General features: G+C 42.8%; 1 protein-coding gene across 2 annotated transcripts in view; it reads left to right on the forward strand.

Annotated features, from left to right (window-relative positions):
• Nucleotides 1-26,728, forward strand: part of htr2cl1 (5-hydroxytryptamine (serotonin) receptor 2C, G protein-coupled-like 1) — a 209,075-nt gene extending 182,347 nt beyond the window's left edge. For both annotated transcript variants that reach the window (XM_046327937.1, XM_046327938.1), the window contains exons 3-8: nt 4,121-4,823; nt 5,023-5,218; nt 20,225-20,425; nt 22,898-23,061; nt 23,377-23,733; nt 23,973-26,728. In XM_046327937.1, the coding sequence (XP_046183893.1) occupies nt 4,602-4,823; nt 5,023-5,218; nt 20,225-20,425; nt 22,898-23,061; nt 23,377-23,733; nt 23,973-24,542 (1,710 nt within the window). In that variant the 5' untranslated portion in view covers nt 4,121-4,601 and the 3' untranslated portion in view covers nt 24,543-26,728. The remainder of the gene's footprint in view (nt 1-4,120; nt 4,824-5,022; nt 5,219-20,224; nt 20,426-22,897; nt 23,062-23,376; nt 23,734-23,972) is intronic.

Raw genomic sequence — 26,728 nt, forward strand, 5'->3', positions numbered from 1 at the left:
TACCTTGAGCGTGGCTGAGGTGCACCCGTGACCGGCTCGGAAACCAGATTGCACAGCGGAGAAGGTACGGTGGGATTCGAGATGGTCAGTGACCTGTTTGTTGACTTGGCTTTCGAAGACCTTAGATAGGCAGGGCAGGATGGATATAGGTCTGTAACAGTTTGGGTCCAGGGTGTCACCCCCTTTGAAGAGGGGGATGACTGCGGCAGCTTTCCAGTCCTTGGGGATCTCAGACGATATGAAAGAGAGGTTGAACAGGCTGGTAATAGGGGCTGCGACAATGGCGGCGGATAGTTTCAGAAATAGAGGGTCCAGATCGTCAAGCCCAGCTGATTTGTACGGGTCCAGGTTTTGCAGCTCTTTCAGAACATCTGCTATCTGGATTTGGGTAAAGGAGAACCTGGAGAGGCTTGGGCGAGTAGCTGCGGAGGGGGGGGGGGGCGGAGCTGTTGGCCGAGGTTGGAGTAGCCAGGCGGAAGGCATGGCCAGCCATTGAGAAATGCTTGTTGAAGTTTTCGATAATCATGGATTTATCGGTGGTGACCGTGTTACCTAGCCTCAGTGCAGTGGGCAGCTGGGAAGAGGTGCTCTTGTTCTCCATGGACTTCACAGTGTCCCAGAACTTTATTGGAGTTGGAGCTACAGGATGCAAATATCTGCCTGAAGAAGCTGGCCTTAGCTTTCCTGACTGACTGCGTGTATTGGTTCCTGACTTCCCTGAACAGTTGCATATCGCGGGGACTGTTCGATGCTATTGCAGTCCGCCACAGGATGTTTTTGTGCTGGTCGAGGGCAGTCAGGTCTGGAGTGAACCAAGGGCTATATCTGTTCTTAGTTCTGCATTTTTTGAATGGAGCATGTTTATCTAAAATGGTGAGGAAGTTACTTTTAAAGAATGACCAGGCATCCTCAACTGACAGGATGAGGTCAATGTCCTTCCAGGATACCCGGGCCAGGTCGATTAGAAAGGCCTGCTCACAGAAGTGTTTTAGGGAGCGTTTGACAGTGATGAGGGGTGGTCGTTTGACTGCGGCTCCGTAGCGGATACAGGCAATGGAGGCAGTGATCACTGAGATCCTGGTTGAAGACAGCGGAGGTGTATTTGGAGGGCCAGTTGGTCAGGATGACATCAATGAGGGTGACCTTGTTTACAAATTTAGGGTTGTACCTGGTGGGTTCCTTGATGAATTGTGTAAGATTGAGGACATCTAGCTTAGATTGTAGGACTGCCGGGGTGTTAAGCATATCCCAGTTTAGGTCACCTAACAGAACAAACTCTGAAGGTAGATGGGGGGCAATCAATTCACAAATGGTGTCCAGGGCACAGCTGGGTGCTGAGGGGGGTCGGTAGCAGGCGGCAACGGTGAGAGACTTATTTCTGGAGAGAGTAATTTTCAAGATTAGTAGTTCGAACTGTTTGGGTATGGACCTGGAAAGTATGACATTACTTTGCAGGCTATCTCTGCAGTAGACTGCAACTCCTCCCCCTTTGGCAGTTCTATCTTGACGGAAGATGTTATAGCTGGGTATGGAAATCTCAGAATTTTTGGTGGCCTTCCTGAGCCAGGATTCAGACACGGCAAGGACATCAGGGTTAGCAGAGTGTGCTAAAGCAGTGAGTAAAACAAACTTAGGGAGGAGGCTTCTGATGTTGACATGCATGAAACCAAGGCTTTTTCGATCACAGAAGTCAACAAATGAGGGTGCCTGGGGACATGCAGGGCCTGGGTTTACCTCCACATCACCCACGTAACAAAGGAGGAGTAGTAGGAGTAGTATGAGGGTGCGGCTAAAGGCTATCAAAACTGGTCGCCTAGAGCGTTGGGGACAGAGAATGAAAGGAGCAGATTTCTGGGCATGGTAGAACATATTCAGGGCATAATGTGCAGACAGGGGTATGGTGGGGTGCGGGTACAGCGGAGGTAAGCCCAGGCACTGGGTGATGATGAGAGAGGTTGTATCTCTGGACATGCTGGTTGTAATGGGTGAGGTCACCGCATGTGTGGGAGGTGGGACAAAGGAGGTATCAGGGGTATGAGTGGAACTAGGGGCTCCATTGTAAACTGAAACAATGATAACTAACCTGAACAACAGTATACAAGGCATATTGACATTTGAGAGAGACATACAGTAATCACAGGTGTTGAATTGGGAGAGCTAGCTAAAACAGTAGCTAAAACAGTAGGTGAGACAACAACAGCTAATCAGCTAGCACAACAACAGCAGGTAAAATGGCGTTGGCTAGGCAGGGAGGGTCGGATTAACTACACACAGAGCCTGAGTGCGGCTGGGGCCGACAGATAAAACATAAACAAGCAGAATGGAGTACCGTGATTAATGGACAGTCTAGCATGCATCAGCTATGTAGCCAAGTGATCAGTGTCCAGGGGGGCAGCGGTGGATGGGGCAGGGAAGCTGGACTGGCGAGTGTTATCCAGGTTAAAAAACAGTTAGCAGTGGCTAACAATGACTAAATAGCTTGTAGCTAGTTAGCTGGTTAGCTTCTGGAGGTTCTTGAGTGTGTTCTAAAAATTCAAAATAATGGTGATTCCGTATCACATTGGGTAAGGCAGGTTACCGGAAGGTATAAAGAAATTAAAAATCGAAAAGAGAGAAAGTAAATATGGGTCCAGTGAGTGTTTGGGACGCGGCGATTCAGACGGTTAGCAGGCCTGTGCTAACAAGCTAACAGTTAGTAGGCCAGGGCTAAACAAGTTAGCAGTTAGCGGACCGGGGCTAAACAAGCTAGCAGTTAGCAGGCCGAATTAGCAAGCAAGGAGATAGCAAGGGCTAGAAAGTTAGCCTTTGGGGGACGTCGCGATGGGGTGAGTCTGTGTATTCCTCTTCATGCGGTAACATCGATAGACCAGTCGTGGGTCTGGATATTGTAGCCTAGGAGTATGCTTCGGTGGTAGCACAGGAGCTCTGGCCGGGTTAGCTTCAAGCTAAGTTGGTGGAAACGCTAGCCAGGAGTAATCATCCGGGGTTGCGGTTAGCTAGATAGCTAATTGTGAGGAATCCTGCTGAAAATGTTCCGTTTGCGGTGGGAATCCGGGGATAAAAAAGAATAGGTCCGTTATGCTCTGGTTAGAGTCACGTTGTTCGAACTGGCGAGAGCTTTCTGAGCTAAAGGTTAGCTGATGACCGGTTAGCTGAAGACCGCTAGCAATGGTTTGCTGACTGATAGCTGGTAGCTAGCTGGTAGCTAGCTGGCTAGCTTCAGTTGAGGGGTTCCGGATCCAAAGTAGATATAAATACTTTAGAAGAAAATAGCTACATTGGGTGAGCCGGGTTGCAGGAGAGTATTTAGAAGTTGAGGTTTAACAAAATGTTTTAAAAGATATGCGAAGAAAAATATGTTTAAAAAATAATTAAAAGATATATACAAGGGACACGACACGACAAGACATTCGACTGCTACGCCATACCAGGCGGTCATGCAACTGGTCAGGATGCTCTCTACGGTGCAGCTGTATAATTATTTGAGGACCTGGGGACCCGTACCAAATCTTATCTATTTTATGTTTTATGTATTGCTGTTTTATAGCCCTGTTTAACTGCAGTGCCTGTAGCGCTCTCTTGGTCTGGGATGTATCATCTGAACCGTGTTATATAAACAAACTGTATCCCATTAATGTAGCCATTTCATTATTCTAAGCCTCACAAACTGCATTAGTTTTATATGTGGGATTACAGTGTTTGAGGCTGTAGGCTGTTTATCTTTTTAAAAATCAAATCAAAGTTTACTTGTACACAGATTAGTAGATGTTAAAGCAGGTGCAGTGAATTGCTTTTGTTTCTAGCTCCAGCAGTTCAGTAAATGTCTAACAGTACAATGATAATACACAAAGAAAAAAAAGTTAAAAATAAGAAACTAGAGATTACTACAATATCACAACATGCAATATCAGAAAGAGTAATGTCGGAATATAAATATGTGGTGTATATAGACAGTATGGACGATATACAAGTAGATACACACACACACATAAATACACAAACAGACATACACACACATACACTCAAATACACATAGATCTGTGCACACACTCATGTACACACAATGAGAGATTGAAAGGGAGAGAGTAAAAGTCAATGTTTTTGTATTCCCTTTCTCTAGAGCTTTCTAAACATAGAAACATTGGGTCTTCTACTCTAAAGTTACCAAAAACATGAAACAATGGGCAACACTGACCAGCTCAGCTTGTCCTTCACATGGGACTTCTGAAGAGCTTATCCTGGGGCGTTCTCCTTCTCCACTGTATAAGAGGAAACATAACCACCAATCAACTCTTCCTTTACTTTCAAGTGGACCTAAACCTGGAGTCTTAACTATCCATTTTGTGAACTAAACTGTAACTAGATCCCCCTCTAACACTATTTTCACCCGGAACCCAGACTAAATCAATTCCAAGTCTCTAGACTTTCTAAGTGGACCTAAACTTGGACTACCCATTACAAGACAACATGTTTTTATCCCTAACCAAACCAATCCCAAGTCTGTTGATGTCGCATGGTCCTCTGGGTTGGTCCCTCTAGTGGTGACAGGGGAGTAGTGCAGGTCCAGCCAGGACCTCCAGGCCTCAGGAGACCCTCCCAGGATGGAAAGTCCAGGAGGGGTAGCCCTACTGAGCGGGTTCGGATCCTCCGCCAGGGACTCTCTGGAGGTAGGGGGCTGGATGGTCTTTCCAGGGGGGAACAACTCCACCTACCTTGGACTCAACCAGAGTCTACCCTGGGGGGTTGGGGCTGGAGGAGTAGACGGTAACCTGTCATTGGGGTCATCGCAGGCAGAGGCGGTGATTCGAGGTCCGACCATGAAGGTTAGTGTGTTTTATTTATCTCTATTATTTATTTTTATGGATTTAATTGATGTTGCTACCAAATGTGCTATATATAGCGCAACAATCACTACAGTGCCAGGTTAGCCATTTTGAGTGTACCCATGAGTTATATTCTATGGCTGTTCTAGTCATTCTCTATCTATGGTGCTATACAAATAAAGTTTGGTTGTATTTGAAGGAGAAGAACTGGCCGGCACTCCTCATCCTGGTCATCATCGTGCTGACGGTGTGTGGAAACATCCTGGTCATCCTAGCTGTCTCATTGGAGAAAAAGCTTCAGAATGCCACCAACTTCTTCCTGAGGTCTCTGGCCGTGGCCGACATTCTGGTGGGGATACTAGTGATGCCTGTATCCCTCATCAACATACTCTATGGTGAGTAGAACTACACTGTGCATAACTCCCCCTGGCCGTGGCTGGTGGGGATACTGGCCATACCATGTGGTATATGTAAACAGTCTTGAGGTTGGCTCTGTGGTCTGTTTCTTAGTGTATTTGTGGTTAGTGCTCTGTGTGGTCTGTTTAAACTTTCTCTGTGCATCTAGGATTGTTGGTGCTATGTGGTCTGTGTAAACGCTCTCTGCATCCGTCTCTCTCTCTCTCTCTCTCTCTCTCTCTGTGTGTGTCTCCTGCTCTCTCTTTCTCTGTGAGACTATGAGTGCATTGAGAACCGTTAGTGGGCTGTGTTGGTGGTCTGTGTAAACTGAATCTCTGTCTTAGAGTACAATAGTATATCTTAGTTAGGAGTGGAGGCTGGTGACTTGAACATTTTAGGAGGATTAGAGACCCACAATATAGGCATGGAACACACGGAGATGACAAAGCGTGTTTCAAAAATTGTCAAAGACAATTTTAACCTAAAGCATTTAATGAAGACATTTATAGTACAATGTTATAGGGAATGGGAATGAAAGGGCTACTTACACAGTGTTGGGAATGGATCACAACAGTGATTGAATGGGGGTATGAGGCATGATTTGAGGTGTTCAGAGGCTTGACTTCAGTGCAGTGCAGGTTCATCATGGATGGATGGTGTTGGGGAAGAGCTCAACCCTTCCACTGCTGAAGGAAAGACAGGATTTGACTGGGAAGACAAAAATTACAACATAATAATAGCTAGATAAAAGAGCTAAGAATGAGTTAGTCCAAGCAAGAAGTAAAATCATTTGTGTGCAATAATGTGGTTGTGTTTGTGTGTGTGTGATTGACTCTACATACAGTAATGAGAGAAAATTGATATGGCTTGGAGAGGAAACAGTGGATGAGTGGGCACATGAGACGTGGCTTCAGTGGAGTGGTTATCACTTCTAAATCAGGGAATAGGAAGGGACTTACAGGAGCTGTAAATACAAATAGCAGATGCATTCCTTAGCAGCTGCGCTATCGTAGGTTAAACTCAGACATCTCAGAATTCACAAAGTCAAACAGTCTGAGCATCTCTCCCATTTGACACATCAAAGTAGCCAAAGAAACGTTCCTAAATAAAGCCCTGATCATCCACATACCTGACAATAACTGACAACTGCAAGGAGACTGGTGGCACCATATGTCCCAGAGTGGTGGGCCAAGTTTTTCTTTATCTGTTAACCTGACCAGGAAAACTCTGGACCATATAAGGTATGACAGTGATTAATCCGTTGTAAAAAGATTTTACATGGGCTATGACTGGACCAGTTTTTCCTAATCAGGTTACATGGTTTTAAAAAGAAAACCCAACCGTACACTTGTTCATGTGAATTATATTTAGACAAGATTAAGAGTGGGATTTCCTCTACCCAGACCCAGAGACAACAACTAATAGACAACAGAACTCACAGGGCTGAGCTTGCTTTATGCATATTTGGGTCATGCAGGCCAATGCAACTGTAGGCCCAATAAAACATTAACTCACATCTATCACTATTATGTTGATTGATTAAATCCAGTTAAAAGTATAGGCAGCCTAGTCAGCCCAAGTTTGAATATAAACCCCATTTGATCACATTCACATTTTGTCCTGACACAAATATGTACTATAAATACACAACTTTACCAATTTGTTTACCCTGACCAGATGGACAGGGCGCATAGGCTGTATGCAACTGCTTATTCCTCTCACCGTCTGTGCCCTGCCAAACAGGTGGACGTTGGACAAACGGAACGGACTCTTAATCCTGACTCGGCATCTTATTGGTAGCATACAGTTCAGACTGAAAAATCGTCTCATTTTCATCCCATACAGCATGTCCGATCTCTAATGTTTAGGTGTAGGCTAGGGCGCTGCGACATTCATGTAATCAGTTTTTGCTTGTGTCTGTCCGAAGTGATTATGTGTTATCTCCTTTGCTAAATTAATACAGACGGAAAGTGGAAAGCATACTTGAAAAAATATAGGTGCGTCAACCTCTCTCTTTAGTCAAACTTTTAATGTATGATGCGATGGAAGCTATAAAATCATTCGGAATTAATTTCTACATTCCAGAAAAGCCAGTCGAAAGTTCCATATGTTCATTAAGTAAAGCACCGTAAAGTGCAATTACCTCTGCAAGCTCCTTATAGTTGCACTTGTTAGTGGAACTTTCCTTCTCATCATGTCCTCTAAAAGCCAAGTCTTGCACACTCAAATGCAGTGATGTCGATAAGCTGTTTGAGAACATCTCTGTTTCTTACTTTCTCTTTGTGTTGCGCGGTTTGAATACGCAGACATTCGGCCATTACATGATCGATGCGGCTTTTCCCAAGAAGCTTGAATTTGATGTGGACATTTAAACAACAACAAAAAATGTCCCTTTTCAGGACCCTGTCTTTCAAAGATAATTTGTGAAAATCCAAATAACTTCACAGATCTTCATTGTAAAGGGTTTAAACCTCTCTGGGATAGGGGGACGCAAATGTCCCACTTGGCCAATTGCCAGATTCAAATAAAATACTATTGAATTTAAACTTTTATTAAATCACACATGCAAGATAGCAAATTAAAGCTACACTCGTTGTGAATCCAGCCAACATGTCAGATTTTAAAAAGGCTTTTCGGCGAAAGCATGAGAAGCTATTATCTGATTATAGCACAGCAGTAAACAAAGAGAGTAGCATATTTCAACCCTGCAGGTGCTACACAAAACAAAGAAATAAAATATAAAACATGCCTTACCATTGATGAGCTTCTTTTGTTGGCACTCCAATATGTCCCATAAACATCACAAATGGTCCTTTTGTTCGATTAATTCAGTCCATATATATCCAAAACGTCCATTTATTTGGCGCGTTTGATCCAGAAAAAAACAGCTTCCAATTTGCGCAAAGTCACTACAAAATATCTCAAAAGTTGCCTGTAAACTTTGCCAAAACATTTCAAAATACTGTCGTAATACAACTTTAGGTATTTTTAAACGTTAATAATCGATCAAATTGTCTGTTTTCAATAGAGGACGAGAGGAAACTAACGCTACTTTTCAATTCTTGGCCAACTCTCAACAGCACTACCCTTTTCCAGGATGGCCTTACTTCTTCATTGCACAAAGGAATAACCTCAACCAAATTCCAAAGACTGGTGACATCCAGTGGAGGCGGTAGGAACTTCAAACAAGTGCCTGGGAAATATCGTTTCCCCATGAGAACACATTGAACAGACAGCGACCTCAAAAATAAATAATTCTGAATGGTTAGTCCTCTGGGTTTTGCCTGCTACATAAGTTTTGTTATGCCCACAGACATGATTCAAACAGTTTTAGAAACTTCAGAGTGTTGTCTATCCACATCTACTAATAATATGCATATGTTATATTCCTGGCATGAGTAGCAGGAAGTTGAAAAACAAGAGTTTCTATTGGACCTATTCCAGGTATGTTTATTCCCATTTCAAACTGTTTGCTTTGCTTCAGTTCAAGTTTTTCAACAGAATCGCCACAATGAATACACCCCTGATCACAAGCAAACACAGTTTACTTTCATAGCATCCACATACAAACAGCTCGTTGTATAGTGTATATAATTCCTTCTCGCGTCTATCTATGTGCTTTCCTCCTCTCACCTCTTCCCTTTGCTTGTGGATTTCAGTTCACAACAAATCAGATGTCTGTCACCAGGCGAAAACCCCCCGCTACACACAGCCTATATCCTTGTCACATCATAGTCAACATACCTACTAGAAATAACATGTGTTTGAGTAGGCAAAACTAGCTATCTACATTTGAAGCTAGCTAAGTAAATGAAAGTGAATAAAGAAAATACTACAAAATGTAGCTACAGTAGCTCTCTTGCTTCTCCTTAATTTTGTAAGAACTTATTTGTTCAAAACTGTTCAACTATTGCCTTTAACTACTTAGAACATTTCATGCACTGCATTGCTAGCTAGCTGTAGCTTATGCTTTCAGTACTAGCTCTGATAGGTTGGAAGACGTCCTTTGGAAGTTGTCATAATTACTGTGTAACTCTATGGAAGTGGGTGAGAACCATTAACCTCCTAGGTTTTATATTGACATCAATGTACCCAGAGGAGGATGGAAGCTAGCTGTCCTCCAGGTACAACATGGTGCTACCCTACAAAGTGCCACTGAGGCCAGTGTATTCCTTTATTGCAAAACAGTGTGTCTTGATCAATTATTTGGTTACATGTGAATCTCTTTAGTATAGTTTTATCTAAAAATAACTTTCATGTTTCACTATAAAAAATCATGTTCTGAAATTCACTGAGGAGGACGGTCCTCCCCTTCCTCCCCTGAGGAGCCTCCACTGATATGCTCCCTGCTTTTGTTATGCCGTTTAGCAGTACTATTGATGTTCTTCAGGTCATTGTACCTACCTTCCATTCGCCCAAGGCTCAGACTTTCCAAAAAGCAGGTGAGGCCAGTAATACAGGTGGCTTGATGAATGGCTCCCTATAAACCAGCTATACTTTTTTATACCAATTGGTATTGAATGCCATCAATTTCTCATCCTTTATCATGAAACTGATTTCAGGCAGAAGTTGACCCTCGGCTTAAATTCACGTCTTTTCCATGTACCCCAGAGAAAGGTGTTCTTCAACAAAAAGGTCCACAACATTTTTGGTAGCGTTGGCCATTCTGCACTTCTGGTGCCGAAAACTGCATGCTCGCACTGGTAGCTAGTTAGCTACTGCTACTTGCTACCGAAGATAGCAAGGAAAATTGAAATAAATTGCACTTAACTGGACACAAAAATAAAGTTCTAAAACCAAGAAAACAAATGTTAATCTACCTCCATCTCCTGTAATTTGAGGAAACATTTATGTTCAAATAGCTTCTTTTGTTAGCGGGTTTGGTAAACAAATCCAAACGCGTGTTCAGGTCCAGCCGAAACGGACGAAAAGTTATATTACAGCTGTAAAAACTTGGCAAACTAAGTATAGAATCCATCTTTAGGATGATTTTATCATAAATATTCAATAATGTTCCAAACAGAGAATTCCTATGTCTGCTAACTATAATATAAAATAAATAAAGCAATGGACGCTTTTATCCAAAGCGGTCAGCTACATTCTACGTATGGGTGGTCTCTCGTGACCGCGCCTCAGAGCCTGTGGCACCCTGCCAGACACCTGGCTCAATCAGCTCTCATTCGCCCCCACCTCACAGTAGAAGCCTCAAAGTTCTAAAGATGGTTGACATTTTTTTTAATCCGTTATTTTACCAGGTAAGTTGACTGAGAACACGTTCTCATTTGCAGCAACGACCTGGGGAATAGTTACAGGGGAGAGGGGGATGAATGAGCCAATTGTAAACTGGGGATTATTAGGTGGTTCGGGGGCCAGATTGGGAATTTAGTGGAAGCCTTAGGAAGTGCAATATGACCCCATTACACTGTACACTGAATGGCAAAGAGTTGAAAAACTACAAACCTCAGAATTCCCACTTCCTGTGTCAGGACCCGGTTACGAACCCGGGTCTCCGGAGTGAGAAACAGTCACTTGAGATGAGGCAGACACAGCAGTACTTGAGACGGTGTATTTAATGAAGTAAAAAGTTAAGTTCTTCAGGAAAACATGTAACTCCACAAAAGGAATTCCACAAGAACAAAGGTAATCCTCCAAGACAAAAAGGTAAATCCACAAGGTGGAAGGAATAGCACAAAAAACCTCAAAAGATACTCAAAAAAAACCAACAAACAGGAACAAAAAAAAAACAGAATTCCACAAGAGAGTCCACCGGGATCTACAAGAGTTCACAGAGTACTAGGGCTGGGTGCTAACATACAAACACAGAGCACAGAACTGAGGAAAACAAAGGGTTTAAATACAATCAGGGGAAACGAGGCACAGGTGCAAATAATAATGGGGATCAAGGGAAAACAAAAGGTCAAAAGGCACAATGGGGGCATCTAGTGACCAAAAACCGGAACAACCCTGGCCAAATCCTGACATCCTGGTTGGATTTGTCTCAGGTTTTCTCCTGCCATATGAGTTCTGTTATACTCACAGACATCATTCAAACAGTTTTAGAAACTTCGGAGTGTTTTCATCCAATACTAATAATTATATGCATATATTAGCATCTGGGACAGAGTAGCAGGCAGTTTACCCCCTGTCACCAAGAAGTTAATGGCAACAATGGTAAAATACTATGACTTCATCCACTCCAAAATGCCATACCATTCCGCAGTACCTGGCAAAGCACTGCTGCAGGTATGACAACTTTTATAGGAATAACCACTGTAGATACTCTTCTGCAGAGAGATCCTATTAAATTACAAGAAGGGTTATGTCATGAACCCTCAAAGTTCCAGAATGGTTTGAAAATGGCAGCCATTGTGTTCAGGGAGAAATCCAAACCATTTTACTCAACCTATTCTCAGGGCAATTCGTATTATTCTGTACGTTAGCCGAGTCACCTCATTTCGTATGGTATGTATTAATTTGTGGATGTCTATCACCCATTCAATATGATATGTTTCAAATTACAATTCATATTATATGTAATGAAGTTGTAAAATGTACAATATGTTACAAATTCTAGCTAGGTGGCTAATGATAGCATGCTTGTTAAGGTTAGGGTTAAGTATAGGAGTGGCACAGCAGTCTAAGGCACTGCATCTCAGTGCTAAAGGAGTTACTACAGACCCTGGTTCAATTCACAACCAGCTGTGATTGGGAGTTCCGTAGGCGGCACCCAATTGGCCCAGCGTCTTACGGGGTAGGACGTCATTGTGAATAATAATTTGTTAGATAGGCCCATCCACTAGGAGCCAATCCCAGCCAATCAGAATATGTTTTTCACCTCAAAAAAGGGCTTTATTACAGACAGACATACTCCCCAGTTTCATCAGCTGTACATGTGGGTGGTCTTAGTCAATCCCGCAGGTGAAGAAGCCAGATGTGAAGGTCCTGAGGTTCCGTAGTCTCCCTCAAAAGAGACATCTGTGACATTCTGTTGCGTGACAAAACTGCACAAGCTTGATGTAGTCATTGCATTTTAGGAAGACGGGACCAAATACTAAACTTGTGACTACTTTATTTATTAGAATCTTTAGGCATGTCAATAATTTTGACCTATACATTTTTTTTGTATTACTTGTTCAACAAAATATTTCTCTGAGCAATTCTATTAGTATAAAATAAAATAAAAACATATATTTTTTAGCATACAATATAGTTATGATTTATTTATTTTATACTGTCACTATTGCTCATCTTTATCGGGGATGTCAATCATTTTGTACCCCACTGTATATGCAATGTGCTTTATATGAAGAATCCAAGACGGCAACATCTATGCTATTGACCACGCCTGAGTCCATCAAAGCCAACTTAATGAGGCATGGTACTGGCAGTGAAACTCATTGCCATTTAGGGAGCTCTCAATAGACCAGCTAAGGTCATTTTACCATTAAATTATTGTCTTCTAGGCCTATGTGGGAATACTAATTATGTGTAGCATGATCTAATGTCTATTTCTCATATGATGCACCGCTAAGTACATTCGATGAGGCAAAATGAGCTGTCATCTTGGTACATGGGAAATATGCAACCTATCTAATTAGCACAGCCAGGTGGCCTTGCTTGACGCAGGAAGAGCTGTCATCTTGGAAAATGAGGATATTCTACCTATGCAACATAGCTACAGGACCACAGGGCTGACACAAACATGAAAAAAAATAGCATTTTATTTGTCACATGCGCCAAATACAACAGGTGTAGATCTTACAGTCAAATGCTTACTTACTAACAATGCAGTTTTTAAAAAATACATAAAATGAAACATACTTAAAAAGAAAAATAAATAAAAGTAACAAATAAATAAGCAGCAGCAGTAAAATCACAATAGCGAGGATATATACAGGGGGTACCGGTACAGAGTCAATTTACGGGGACACCGGTTAGTCGAGGTAATTGAGGTAATAGTATGTACATGTAGGTATAGTTATTAAAGTGACTATGCATTGATAATAACAGAGAGTAGCAGCAGTGTAAAATATGGGGGGAGGGGGGGACAATGTGAATAGTCTGGGTAGCCATTTGATTAGATGTTCAGGACGATTATGGTTTGGGGGTAAAAGCTGTTTAGAAACCTCTTGGACCTAGACTTGGTGGTCTTGTACAGCTTGCTGAACAGTCTATGACTAGGGTGGCTGGAGTCTTTGGCAATTTTTAGGGCCATCCTCTGACACCTCCTGGTATAGAGGTCCTGGATGGCAGGAAGCTTGGTCCCGGCGATGTAATGAGCCGTACACACTACCCTCTGTTGTGTCTTGCGGTCGGAGGCCGAGCATTTACCATACCAGGCAGTGATGAAACCAGTAAGGATGCTCTCAATGGTGCAGTTGTTGAACCTTTTCAGGATCTGAGAACCCATGCCAAATATTTTCAGTCTCCTGAGGGGGAATAGGTTTTGTCATGCCGTCTTCACAACTGTCTTGGTGTGCTTGGAACATGAACGTTTGTTGGTGATGTGAACACCAAGGAACCTGAAGCTCTCAACCTGCTCCACTACAGCCCCTTCTTCGATGAGAATGGGGGCGTGCTCGGTCCTTCTTGTCCTGTAGTCCACAATAATCTCCTTTGTTTTGATGAAATTGAGGGAGAGGTTGTTGTCCTGGCATCACACGTTCAGGTCTCTGACCCCCTCCCTATAGGCAGCTTCATCATTGTTGGTGATCAGGCCTACCACTGTTGTGTCATCGGCAAACTGAATGATGGTGTTGGGGCCCCTTTGTTGAGGATCAGTGTGGCGGAAGTGTTGTTACCTACGCTTACCACCTGGGGAGGCCCGTCAGGAAGTCCAGACTCCTTAGCTTAGTGATGAGCGTTGAGGGCACTATGGTGTTGAACAATGAGCTGTAGTCAATGAATAGCATTCTCACATAGGTGTTCCTTTTGTCCAGGCGGGAAAGGGCATTGAGGAGTGCAATAGAGATTGCATCATCTGTGGATCTGTTGGGGTGGTATGCAAATTGGAGTGGGTCTAGAGTTTCTGGGATAATGGTGTTGATGTGAGCCATGACCAGCCTTTCGAAGCACTTCATGGCTACAGACATGAGTGCTATAGGTCGGAAGTCATTTAGGCAGGTTACTTTAGTGTTCTTGGGCACATTAACTATGGTGGTCGGCTTGAAACATGTTGTTATTACAGACTCAGACAGGCAGAGGTTAAAAATGTCAGTGAAGACACTTTCCAGTTGGTCAGCTCTGATTCAGAGTACACGTCATGCTAATCCGTCTGGCCCTGCGGCCTTGTGAATGTTGACCTGTTTAAAACTCTGCGGAGAGCGTGAGCTAATGCTCTCATGCATGTTTCAGTGTTACTTGCCTCGAATCAAGCACCTGTCCACAACCTCAAACAGTCACACTCCAAACTCCACGATGGCCAAGACCAAAGAGCTGTAAAAGGACAACAGAATCACAATTGTAGACCTGCCCCAGGCTGGGAAGACTGAATCTGCAATAGGTAAGCAGCTTCGTTTGAAAAAAATCAACTGTGGGAGCAATTATTAGGAAATGGAGACATACAAGAGCACTGATAATCTCCCTCAATCTGGGGCTCCACGCAAGATCTCACCCCGTGGGGTCAAAATGATCACAAGAACGGTGAGCAAAAATCCCAGAACCACACGGGGGGACCTAGTGAATGACCTGCAGAGAGCTGGGACCAAAGTAACAAAGCCTACAATCAGTAACACACTATGCCGCCAGGGACTCAAATCCTGCAGTGCCAGACGTGTCCCCCAGTACATGTCCAGGCCCGTCTGAAGTTTGCTAGAGAGTATTTGGATGATCCAGAAGAAGATTGGGAGAATGTCATATGGTCAGATGAAACCAAAATATAACTTTTTGGTAAAAACTCAACTCGTCGTGTTTGGAGGACAAAGAATGCTGAGTTGCATTCAAAGAACACCATACCTACTGTGAAGCATGGGGTGGAAACATCATGCTTTGGGCTGTTTTTCTGCAAAGGGACCAGGACGACTTATCCGCGTAAAGAAAAGAATGAATGGGACCATGTATCGTGAGATTTTGAGTGAAAACCTCCTTCCATCAGCAAGGGCATTGAAGATGAAACGTGGCTGGGTCTTTCAGCATGACAATGATCCCAAACACACCACCCGGGCAACGAAGGAGTGGCTTCGTAAAAAGCATTTCAAAGTCCTGGAGTGGCCTAGCCAGTCTCCAGATCTCAACCCCGTAGAAAATCTTTGGAGGGAGTTGAAAGTCCGTGTTGCCCAGCAACAGCCCCAAAACATCACTACTCTTGAGGAGCTCTGCATGGAGGAATGGGCCAAAATACCAGCAACAGTGTGTGAAAACCTTGTGAAGACTTACAGAAAACGTTTGACCTCTGTCATTGCCAACAAAGGGTATATAACAAAGTATTGAGATAAACCTTTGTTATTGATCAAATACTTATTTTCCACCATAATTTGAAAATAAATTCATAAAAAATCCTCCAATGTAATTTTCTGGATTTTTTTTCTTCTCATTTTGTCTGTCATAGTTGAAGTGTACCTATGATGAAAATTACAGGCTTCTCTCATCTTTGTAAGTGGGAGAATTTGCACAATTGGTGTTCCTCCGAAACACAAACCAGCCAAGCTGCACTGCTTCTCGACACAATGCCCACTTAACCCGGAAGCCAGCCGCACCAATGTGTCAGAGGAAATGCCGTGCACCTGGCGACTGTGTCAGCGTGCACTGCGCCCGGCCCAGCACAGGAGTCGCTAGAGCGCGATGGGACAAGAACATCCCCAGTGCCTCAGACCACTGCGCCACTCAGGAGGCCCACTTCTGACCCAGTAATGTTTAGCCGACAACAAATGCCATCCGAGTAGAACAAGTTATCGGGCTGCTCGACTGCTGGACAGCACATGAAGCGGCCAATAGAATTTGGGCCAAGCACAATGGTGTTAGATGAGTCACGCTCAGATAAAATGACTAGCAGAGATGCTTTGCAAACACACAATGTACAAGCATACATTGTAACGCACATTAACTTGATTACTACTATCCAAATGCATAGAATGCTCTTAAAATATTGCCTAACCTTAATTAACTTCTTATGGCTAGTTCCACTAGCGGAAACCCTCGACAACATTCCACTGAAAAGGCAGCGAAATTTAAAAATATGTTTTAGAAATATGTAACTTTCATACATTCACATGTGCAATACACCAAATTAAAGCTTAACTCCTTGTTAATCGACCCATCGTGTTCGATTTCAAAAAGGCTTTACAGCGAAAGCAGAACATGTGATTATGTTAGGTCAGAGCCTGGTCACAAAAACACATACATCCATTTTCCAGCCAAAGAGAGGAGTCACAAAAAGCAGAAATAGAGATAAAATGAATCACTAACCACTATGATCTTCATCAGATGGCACTCATAGGACTTCATGTTACACAATACATGTATGTTTTGTTCGATAAAGTTAATATTTATATCCAAAAATCTCAGTTTACATTGGCGCGTTATTGTTCAGTAATGTTGTGCCTCGAAAACATCCAGCAAATTTGCAGAGAGCCACATCAATTTACAGAAATAGTCATCATAAACTTTAATATAAGATACATGTGTTATGCACAGAATTAGAGATATACTTCTCCTTAATGCAACCTCTGTGTCAGATTTCAAAACACCTTTACGGAAAAAGCAAACCATGCAATAATCTGAGTACAGTGCTCAGACAACAAAACAAGCCACACAGATTTCAGCCATGTTGTGTAGTCAACAGAAGTCAGAAATAGCGTTATAAATATTCACTAATCTTTGATGATCTTCATCAGAATGCACTCCCAGAAATCCCAGTTCCACAATAAATGTTTTGATTTGTTCGATAAAGTCCATAATTTATGTCCAAATACCTCTTTTTGTTTGCGCGTTCAGTTCACAAATCCAAACTCACGACGCGCGGGCAAGTCCAGGTAATAGTTCAGAAGAAAATTCATATTACAGTTCGTAGAAACATGTCAAACGAAGTATAGAATCAATCTTTAGGATGTTTTTATCATTAATCTTCAAACATGTTCAATAATGTCTTTAGAAATGCAATGGAACGCAAGCTAACTCTTACGTGGTGCGCATGATCAGCTCATGCCACTCTGGCAGACCTCTGACTCATTCAGCTCCCATTCCCCCCTCCTTCACAGTAGAAGCATCAAACAAGGTTCTAAAGACCGTTGACATCTAGTGTAACCCTTAGGAAGTGCAATATGACCCCATAGACACTGTATATTGGATAGGCAGTGAGTTGAAAAACTACAAACCTCAGATTTCCCACTTCCTGGTTGGATTTTTCTCAGGTTTTCGCCTGCCATGTGAGTTCTAATATACTCACAGACATCATTTAAGCAGTTTTAGAATCTTCAGAGTGTTTTCTATCCAAATCTATAATAATATGGATATATTAGCAACTGGGCCTGAGTAGCAGGCAGTTTACTCTGGGCACACTTTTTATCCAAAAGTGAAAATGCTGCCCCCTATCCCAAAATGATTTTAACTTATGTTACAGCGAGAATGAAAGATGACAGAACTCATTCATAGACAACTGTAAGAATGCATGTTTTATCATGTAACGGGCAATCTGGGATGACCCAAGAACAGTAATCCTACCACTATTAAACTACTAGCTGGGAAGAAACTGCAGAAAGTGACCACTTAATGTAAAAGATAGCTATGGGATGACAGTAAAACCTGATAACCCATTTAGTAGGCTAAGATAAGATAGTATTTAGTAACTCCCCAAAAGGAAAATGCACCAGCCAATACATGCATCACAATAAATACACAACAAAACCACACAAGGACACACAGACACTAAAAGCAGCAGTCCTGTGAAATGCATTCGACACCTTGTAGAGTCCATGCCCTAACGAATTGATGCAAAAGAGGGGGGTGCAACTCAATATTAGGAAGGTGTTCCTGCTTTTTGTTCATTATCATGTAATCCCAATTATTCTTACCACCCCTGGTGTGTGTGTGACTCCCAGTTCTGCATAAAACGTAAATTATGTTGACAATATGACCCTCTGATTTTAAATATATTGGTTTAACATGCTGTAGTTTTTAATTCTGCATAGACTAATTAGCATATTATGATGTATTTAATTGACATAAAATAGTATACAACAATGTTTCGCATTTTTACAAACTCTCAGTTTTACATAAAACTTGAAGATGTGTTAATAACATCACATTATGGGTTTACATTTACATTTACATTTAAGTCATTTAGCAGACGCTCTTATCCAGAGCGACTTACAAATTGTATTCATGCCTCATTTGCATATTAAGTGCATACTTTGCATAATATTGCATATTAATATCATACTATTTTCATTTGAATAATATCTGTGTTCCACATCAGCCCTGAAAATGTCATATCTTCAGTGCCTTCGGAATGTTTTCAGACCCATTTTCCACATTTTGATAGGTTACAGCCTTATTCTAAAATTGATTAAATAATTTTTTTCCCTCATTAATCTACACACAATAACCTATAATGACAAAGCAAAAACAGGTTCAGAATTTTGGCCTAATTAATATAAAGTATTCAGACCCTTTACTCAGTACTTTGTTGAAGCACATTTTGGCAGCGATTACAGCCTTGAGTCTTCTTGGGTATACAAGCTTGGCACACCTGTATTTGGGGAGTTTCTCTCATTCTTCTCTGCAGATCTTCTCAAGCTCGGTCAGGTTGGATTGGGAGTGTTGCTGCACAGCTATTTTCAGGTCTCTCCAGAGATGTTCGATCGGCTCTGGCTAGGCCACTCAAGGACATTCAGAGACTTGTCCAGAAGCCACTCCTACATTGTCTTGGATGTGAGCTTTGGGTCATGGTCCTGTTGGAAGGTAAACCTCTGTGCCAGTCTGAGGTCCTGAGTGCTCTGGAGCAGGTTTTTACCAAGGATCTCTCTGTACTTTGCGCCGTTCATCTTTGCCTCAATCCTGACTAGTCTCCCAGTCCCTGCTGCTGAAAAACATCCCCACAGCATGATGCTGCCACCACCTTGCTTCACTGTGCCAGGTTTCCTCTAGACGTGATGCTTGGCATTCAGGCCAATGACTTCAATCTTGGTTTCATCAGACGAGAGAATCTTGTTTCTCATGTTCTGAGAGTCTTTATGTGCCTTTTGGCAAACTCCAAGTGGGCTGTCATGTGCCTTTTACTGAGGAGTGCCTTCCATCTATTCACTTTACCATAAAGGCCTGAATGGTGGTGCTACAGAGATGGTTGTCCTTCTGGAAGGTTCTCCCATCTCCACAGAGGAACTCTAGGTTCTTGGGTTCCTCACTGGGTTCTTGGTCACCTCCCTGACCAAGGCTCTTCTCTCCGATTGCTAATTTTAGCTGGGCGGCCAGCTCTAGGAAGAGTCTTGTTGGTTCCAAACTTCTTCAATTTAAGAATGATGGAGTCCACTGTGTTCTTGGTGACCTTCAATGCTGCAGAAATGTTTTCGTACCATTCCCCAGATCTGTGCCTCAAACCAATCCTGTCTCGGAGCTCCAAGGACAATTTCTTCAACCTCATGGCTTGGTTTTTGCTCTGACATGTACTGTTGGTCCTTATATAGACAGGTGTATTTATTTCCAAATAATTTCCAATCAATTGAATTTACCACAGGTGAACTCCAATCAAGTTGTAGAAATTTCTCAAGTGTGATCAATGGAAACAGGATGCAACTGAGCTCAATTTCGAGTCTCATAGCAAAGTGTCTGAATACTTAAGTAAATAAGGTATTTCTGTTTTAAATTTTTTATAAATTTGCAAACATTTCTAAAACCTGTTTTCGCTTTATCATTATGGGTTGTTGTGTGTAGGTTACTGAGAAATTTGTTTTTGTTTTAATCCATTTCAGAATAAGGCCATAAAGTAAAAACAAATGTGGAAAAAGTCAAAGGGTCTGAATATTTTCCAAAGGCACTGTATCTAACCTGACTTTCCCCATCTCCTCTTCCAGACTATGCTTGGCCCCTGCCCAGTGCATTGTGTCCTATCTGGATCTACCTGGATGTTCTCTTCTCTACAGCCAGTATAATGCACTTGTGTGCTATATCTCTGGATCGATACGTAGCCATAAGAAATCCTATAGAGCACAGCCGTTTCAACTCCAGAACTAAAGCTATGATGAAGATAGCAGCTGTATGGACTATATCAATAGGTAGGTGTGGGGATATATGGGTGCATGCGTCACACCCACCCACACACACGCACACACATGCACAGAGTACTCCTTTAGAGAATGTTGATGAATAGAGGCAGTTGGAGACTTTGTTATTTCCTCTTTTTCTGCCTACTCATCTAGACCTCCTGGCTGTTTATCCCTCCATTTCTCTCTCCCTCCCTCTCGTTGTGAAGCTTGGTGGTATACCAGAACTGTGTGAGACTGACACAGACATGATTCTCTCTCCATCTGTCTCTCTCTTTCGCTATTTAAGGATGGATCGATAAGTAACGTCAATGGGTCTGGTAGACAGCCAGATGACAGGGTTAAAGGTCAGGTTGTGTGTGTGCCTCAGTATCTCTGTCTCTGTGTGTGCTTGCGTGTGTGTGTGCATGTGTGTTAAACAGATGACATGGTCCAAGGAAGTCCAATCGCGAATTTCGAAGTATGATGGATGAACGTCTATTTTTTTATGCTATAATTCCGCGTGGTTACAGGGTTAATTCCGCGTGGTTACAGGCTTAAAACAGAAACAACTCAAAGGTTAACAGTTCAGGCATTAATTCTGAGTGGTTAAGGTTAAGCCTTGCCCAAGCTATGGTTTGGGCAAGGCTTAAAACAAAATAAATAAAAACAACACGCTGCTTCCATCATCCATCAAGTATTCTCATGGCTTGCCAGGGAATTGTGAACTGTGGTTAGCAGCGATTACTGCCTCAAGTCTTCTTGGATATGATGCTATAAGCTTGGCACACCTGTATTTGGGGTAGTTTCTCCCATTCTTCTCTGCAGATCAAGCTCTGTCAGGTTGGATGGGGAGCGTCGCTGCACAGCTATTTTCAGGTCTCTCCAGAGAAGTTCAATCAGGTTAAAGTCCGGGTTCTGGCTGGGTTACTCAAGGACTTTCAGAGACTTGTTCCGAAGCCACTCCTATGTTGTCTTGGCTGTGTGCTTAGGGTCATTGTCCTGTTGGAAGGTGACCCTTCGCGGCAGTCTGAGGTCCTGAGTGCACAGGAGCAGGTTTTCATCAAGGATGTCGTCGTACTTTGCTCTGTTCATATTTCCCTTGATCCTGACTAGTTTCCCAGACCCTGCTGATGAAAAACATCCCCACAGCATAATGCTGCCACCACCCTGCTTCTCCGTAGGGATGGTGCCAGGTTTCTTCCAGACGTGTTGCTCTGCATTCAGGCCAAAGAGTTCAATCTTGGTTTCATCAGACCTGAGAATCTTGTTTCTCATGGTCTGAGAGTCCTTTAGGTGCCTTTTGGCTAATTCCAAGTGGGCTGTAATGCGCCTTATGCTGAGGAGTGGCTTTCTTCTGGCCATTCTACCATAATGGCCTGATTGCTGGAGTGCTGCAGAGATGGTTGTCCTTCTGGAAGGTTCGCCCATGTCCACTGAGGAACTCATGGGCTCTGTCAGAGTGACCATCAGGCTCTTGGTCACCTCCCTGACCAAGGCCCGATTGCTCAGTTTGGCAGAGCGGCCATCTCTAGGAAGAGTCCAGACTTATTCCATTGAAAAATTAGGTTGTTGTGATCTTGGGGACCTTCAATGCTACAGAAAATTTTTGGTACACTTCCCCAGATCTGTGCCTCGACCCAATCCTGTCTCGGAGCTCTACAGACAATTCCTTCAACCTCATGGGTTAGTTTTTGTAACAGAACAAAATGCGGGAAAAGTCAAGGTGTCTGAGTACTTTCCAAATTCATGCAGTTTCCTGACTGTGTCAAAATCGTTAATGATCACAGAAATGAAAGCTAAAATATAAAATGTTTTGCATATATTGACGGACCTCATTGAAGACTAAATACAGCCCCAAGGGGAAAAATAAGTTTGACACCCCTGGATTAGAGGGATGCATGGAATCTGTCTCTCAGTCTCTCTCTTTCTCGCTCTCTCTCTTTGCCTTTTTGTCTCTCTCTCTCTATCCGTTTTCTATCTCTCTTTCTCTCACTTCTCTCTCAACCCTCTGTATTCTTCTTTCATCCTTCTCTCTACATTTCACTCAAGCTTATTAGGTCTGCACAACAAAAACAGTCTTGATCCCTCTCCTCCGTCCCACTCCTCTTTATTTCCTTCTCTCATCCCTATTTCCTCTCTCTTTCTATTTTTTCATCCCATACCTTTCCTAGTCATTGACCTCCACAACAAGGACCATTTCTTCATGTCTCTCCTCGCCACATCCTTCTATTTATCTCTCTCCTTCTCGAAGGAGTGTCCATGCCTATAACAGTAATCAGCATCCACAACAAGGACAACATCTTCATCTGTCTCTCCTTTTCTTTCTCTTATCCCTATCTTCTTTCTCTCCCCTCCCTCCTTCCCTACTTTGTCATCCCTCTCTTTCTTTCTCTCCCTATCCCGGTCATCAGCCTTTATAAGGACAATGTCTTTAACTGTCTCTCTCTAATCTCTCTCTTTTCTTCACTAATTACTCTCTCGTTCTCTCTCTCCTTCTACTAGGAGTGTCAATGCCTATCCCGGTCATCGGCCTCCGTAACAAGGACAATGTGTTTGTTGACGGAAGCTGTGTCCTCAACGAGGAGCACTTCATGCTGATTGGCTCGTTCGTGGCCTTCTTCATCCCATTGGTCATCATGGTGGTGTCCTACTACCTAACCGTACAGGTCTGTCAGAGAATGCTTTAATTGGCGTTATGACGTTATGTCATTTGATTGGCTAGCCATGTATTTTTCCCACCTCTGATTTAATCTCATTGGTCTGTCAGAGAGGAAATATAACACAGGCCCAACTTTGTCGGCTACAAGCACTAAGATGGCGTTAGCATGTTTTGATTTGCTCCCTTTTTGATAGGAATGGAAATGTGTCTTTGGCTTAAAAGGCATGTGGCTCATACACATAGCAAACACAGACGTAAGACAAAAGAACAGTAGGACAAAATAAGACCGCTGTAATATCACATCCTGTCTGTCTTTTTCCAGGTCCTCCAGCGCCAGGCAACCGTCTTCCTCTACGAGGGGAAGACTCCCTCCCATCAGCCACTACACCCGCCGCCCACGCCCTCATACCCCAGATCCCCGGCCCCAAACTTCCAAGTCCCACCCATAAACATTGAGGCTCCTCCTCCTAGCAGACAAGGGAGTCTGAGCTGCCAGAAAGGTGCTGAGCATGTCCGGCAGACCAGCCTCCTAAACACCTCCCCCTCAGAGGACATCAGCATAATTCCAAGTTCCGAGGTGGCATCCCAGCTGAGCTCGCCGGCGGGGCATGATCCACGGGACGGTATTGGGAGACGGGGGATGATGCAGGCCATCAAGAACGAGAGGCGAGCCTCCAAGGTGAGGACCAAATTTACACAACTATGATCTTCTTTTCTGTTCTCGTCTTCTTCGCTTCTCGTCTCTTCCATTTCATTATTTTCCATTCTGTTCTATTGCATTCCATAACCGTTTATACTCCACACTAATCTTGTTCTATGTTGCATATTCTACTCTGTTCTATGTTCTACGTTGTCAGGATTGTGTTCTCTAATCCAATCTGTTCTAATGTGTTCTATGGTCTCTGTCCTATTCTCTAGGTGCTGGGGATTGTGTTCTTCCTCTTCCTGATCATGTGGTGTCCTTTCTTCATCACCAATGTCACATACGTCCTCTGCCAGGGTTCATGCAATGAGCCACTATTAGCCGAGCTCCTCAACGTCTTCGTATGGGTGGGATATATATCCTCTGGAGTTAACCCTTTAGTATATACCTTGTTTAATAAGACATATAGAAGGGCGTTTTCCAGCTATATACGTTGCCAGTATAACACAGGGCCAAACGCCGGAGTTAGTAATAAGCCGCTTGCAGTTACGATGATGCCGTGTCCGTCACATGCCATCGTGCCCATATTTGGACATAATGGTGGGAATGGGAAGATGGGAAGTGTAGACCGGAATAGTAACTGTCGGAATGGTGGTGGAGGGGACAGGGCAGATGGGAATGGGATGATCAGAGAGATGGAACCTGTCGACCCCAGAGATGGCAGGATGGGGATGGAGATGGAATGTCCCGGGATAATGTCGGGATTAAAACCTGGAATGTCGGAGCTGAAGCTTTCCGTCGACAGCTTCTGCCACGCCCAGGTGGAGCGCACCAGCAGCGTCTGATTGGTTGATTGGTTAATTGAATTATGACAGCGCTGCGTCTCATTGGGTGACGATGGATGGACGGAATGGACATCTATTGGGATGCGTGCAAGAAAGGGGGACGATACTGGGTTTGTCTTATAGAGAGACAGTGGACACATCCACAGAGCACAGGGCCAAGGAAGGACCATAGAGATACTAGAAAGCTCATCTCTTATCTGTAGAATGGGAAGCCCTCAGTGACTGTCCATGTTAAAGGTGGCATTGTGGCACAAGAGCCTTCTATCCAACTCTATGAGAAGGACTCATCTTGACCTGGATGTAATAGAAAAGTACTGCTTCAATCTAGAAACACACAGAAGAAGAAGCCATGAACAAAGCTGAACAGAGAGAGACTCAAGACTTAAAATATACCCAAACTCAACTGTATTATGGATTTTAGTAACAGTTCAGCACCATGTTATAACTGGTTAGGACACTACATAAGAATATAACAGGTCTGAATTGAGCTCTTCAGGTGTGTATAAAAAGGCCAAAAATGGTTAATATAGGTAGACTAGTAGACATGTTGAATGGAGAGAGGAATGTAACTGAACACAATAGAGCCCCAGTGATAGTGTCATAGCTCCACCTTGTGGTGTCTGTATGAATGCATGAAATAAATCATTTCCAAGAGGGTCGGTGAATGAAGGGGTTGGAAACACTTTGTACAGTGGATCTCTCTCACACATCATAATGTATCACCTCACTCAGATTCACACAGCATTCTTTGAGAAGATCAGAAACAGTCAAGTTAAGGATGAACAGCAGTGTTCATCCCGAAGGGCTGCAGTGTGCGCATGCTTTTGTCTCACACAGCCAACCTAACTTCACAAGAAGATAATCCCCCTTCTGTCATCTTTACAACCATAGCTATGACCATAACTCAACAATAACTATAGTCTATAACCCTATCATAGAACAAACCAAATGTACAGTATGTTAGTAATCCTTCAGGCCTATACAGTATATCCCACTCTGACCTACAACCCAAATTATTCCTACAACCGATAATCAAACGCTGCAACAACCACAACCAAAACACCAGAGCACCTGAATGAATGTATATATGACAACCTCTGACCCCTCTACACAGGTCAAAGTTCAAAGGTCAAAAACGTATAAATTCATTCACTATGATGTCAAGTTCTCTCTTACATAAGGAAGATTGAACAGAAGGTCTAAGCGATCATCGCTAGTAATTGTGGAGCATTTATCAGACAAAAAATATAACGTCAATTTTGGGTTGAAAAGGTGGGTTGCTACAGGCCCATTGATGTGTTTGACATAAAGTCTGACAAAAACATTAAACTAAAAGAATGAAAAGTACTGCAGAGAGGACGGGCGCCTGATCCGAAATCAGTTTGCGTTCCGATTGAGGAGCGAAGTCAAGAGGTATCCTAAACAATTCATTTGAAGCTGTATGTATATGTTAGCCATAACTGTGTGTGTGTAAAATATAGCTGTTTCTGGTCCAGGGCATTAGAGTTTCTTGCTAGCACTGAACTTTCCCTATTCAGCGTTAGCAAGCCATGCTAGTGCTGGGTTTATGACATCTCTTAACTATGAGCATACAACTGGAAAAAATCTCATTTAACCCCCCTCCAACTCGTAATTACTAGTGGGATACTCATCTATCATCCCTGTGCCCAAGACATCTCCCACATGCTGAGCTCTGTTGTCACCTACTAAGAAAATGACCTTGATAACAGCATTTGTAGCAGTTAAATGCAAATAGAAAACATAATGTATTCTATTTATATGGTTTTTGAAAACTGTAATTTATTTACGAGCATGATAGCTGTACTTTTAGTTTATGGTTGACGCAGATTGTTTACCATTCACCAATCGGCATTCTCAATGAGTTCAAAGCATGTAAATGCACACAACTTGTTGCTCCCAGTTTACAGTACAAGTTGTATTTTCCAAGTTTCCCACTTGTCATAAACGCAGCATAATGCCCTGGTCCATAGCTAAATATATGATGTGTTTTTATTACATTACATTACATTAAAATCAATCAATCAATCACCGGTTTTCATACCATTTACTTGTGAATGTTTGTCAATGACACTTCTCATGTTTTGACTCTTTCAATCATCCACAAGACAGTGTTGTTTTTTTCTGTGTGATGCTGCTATTTATTTATTATTAAATCGTCATTCTAA

This window comes from Oncorhynchus gorbuscha, linkage group LG25 (genome assembly GCF_021184085.1).
Source record: "Oncorhynchus gorbuscha isolate QuinsamMale2020 ecotype Even-year linkage group LG25, OgorEven_v1.0, whole genome shotgun sequence".
Lineage (NCBI taxonomy): Eukaryota > Metazoa > Chordata > Actinopteri > Salmoniformes > Salmonidae > Oncorhynchus > Oncorhynchus gorbuscha.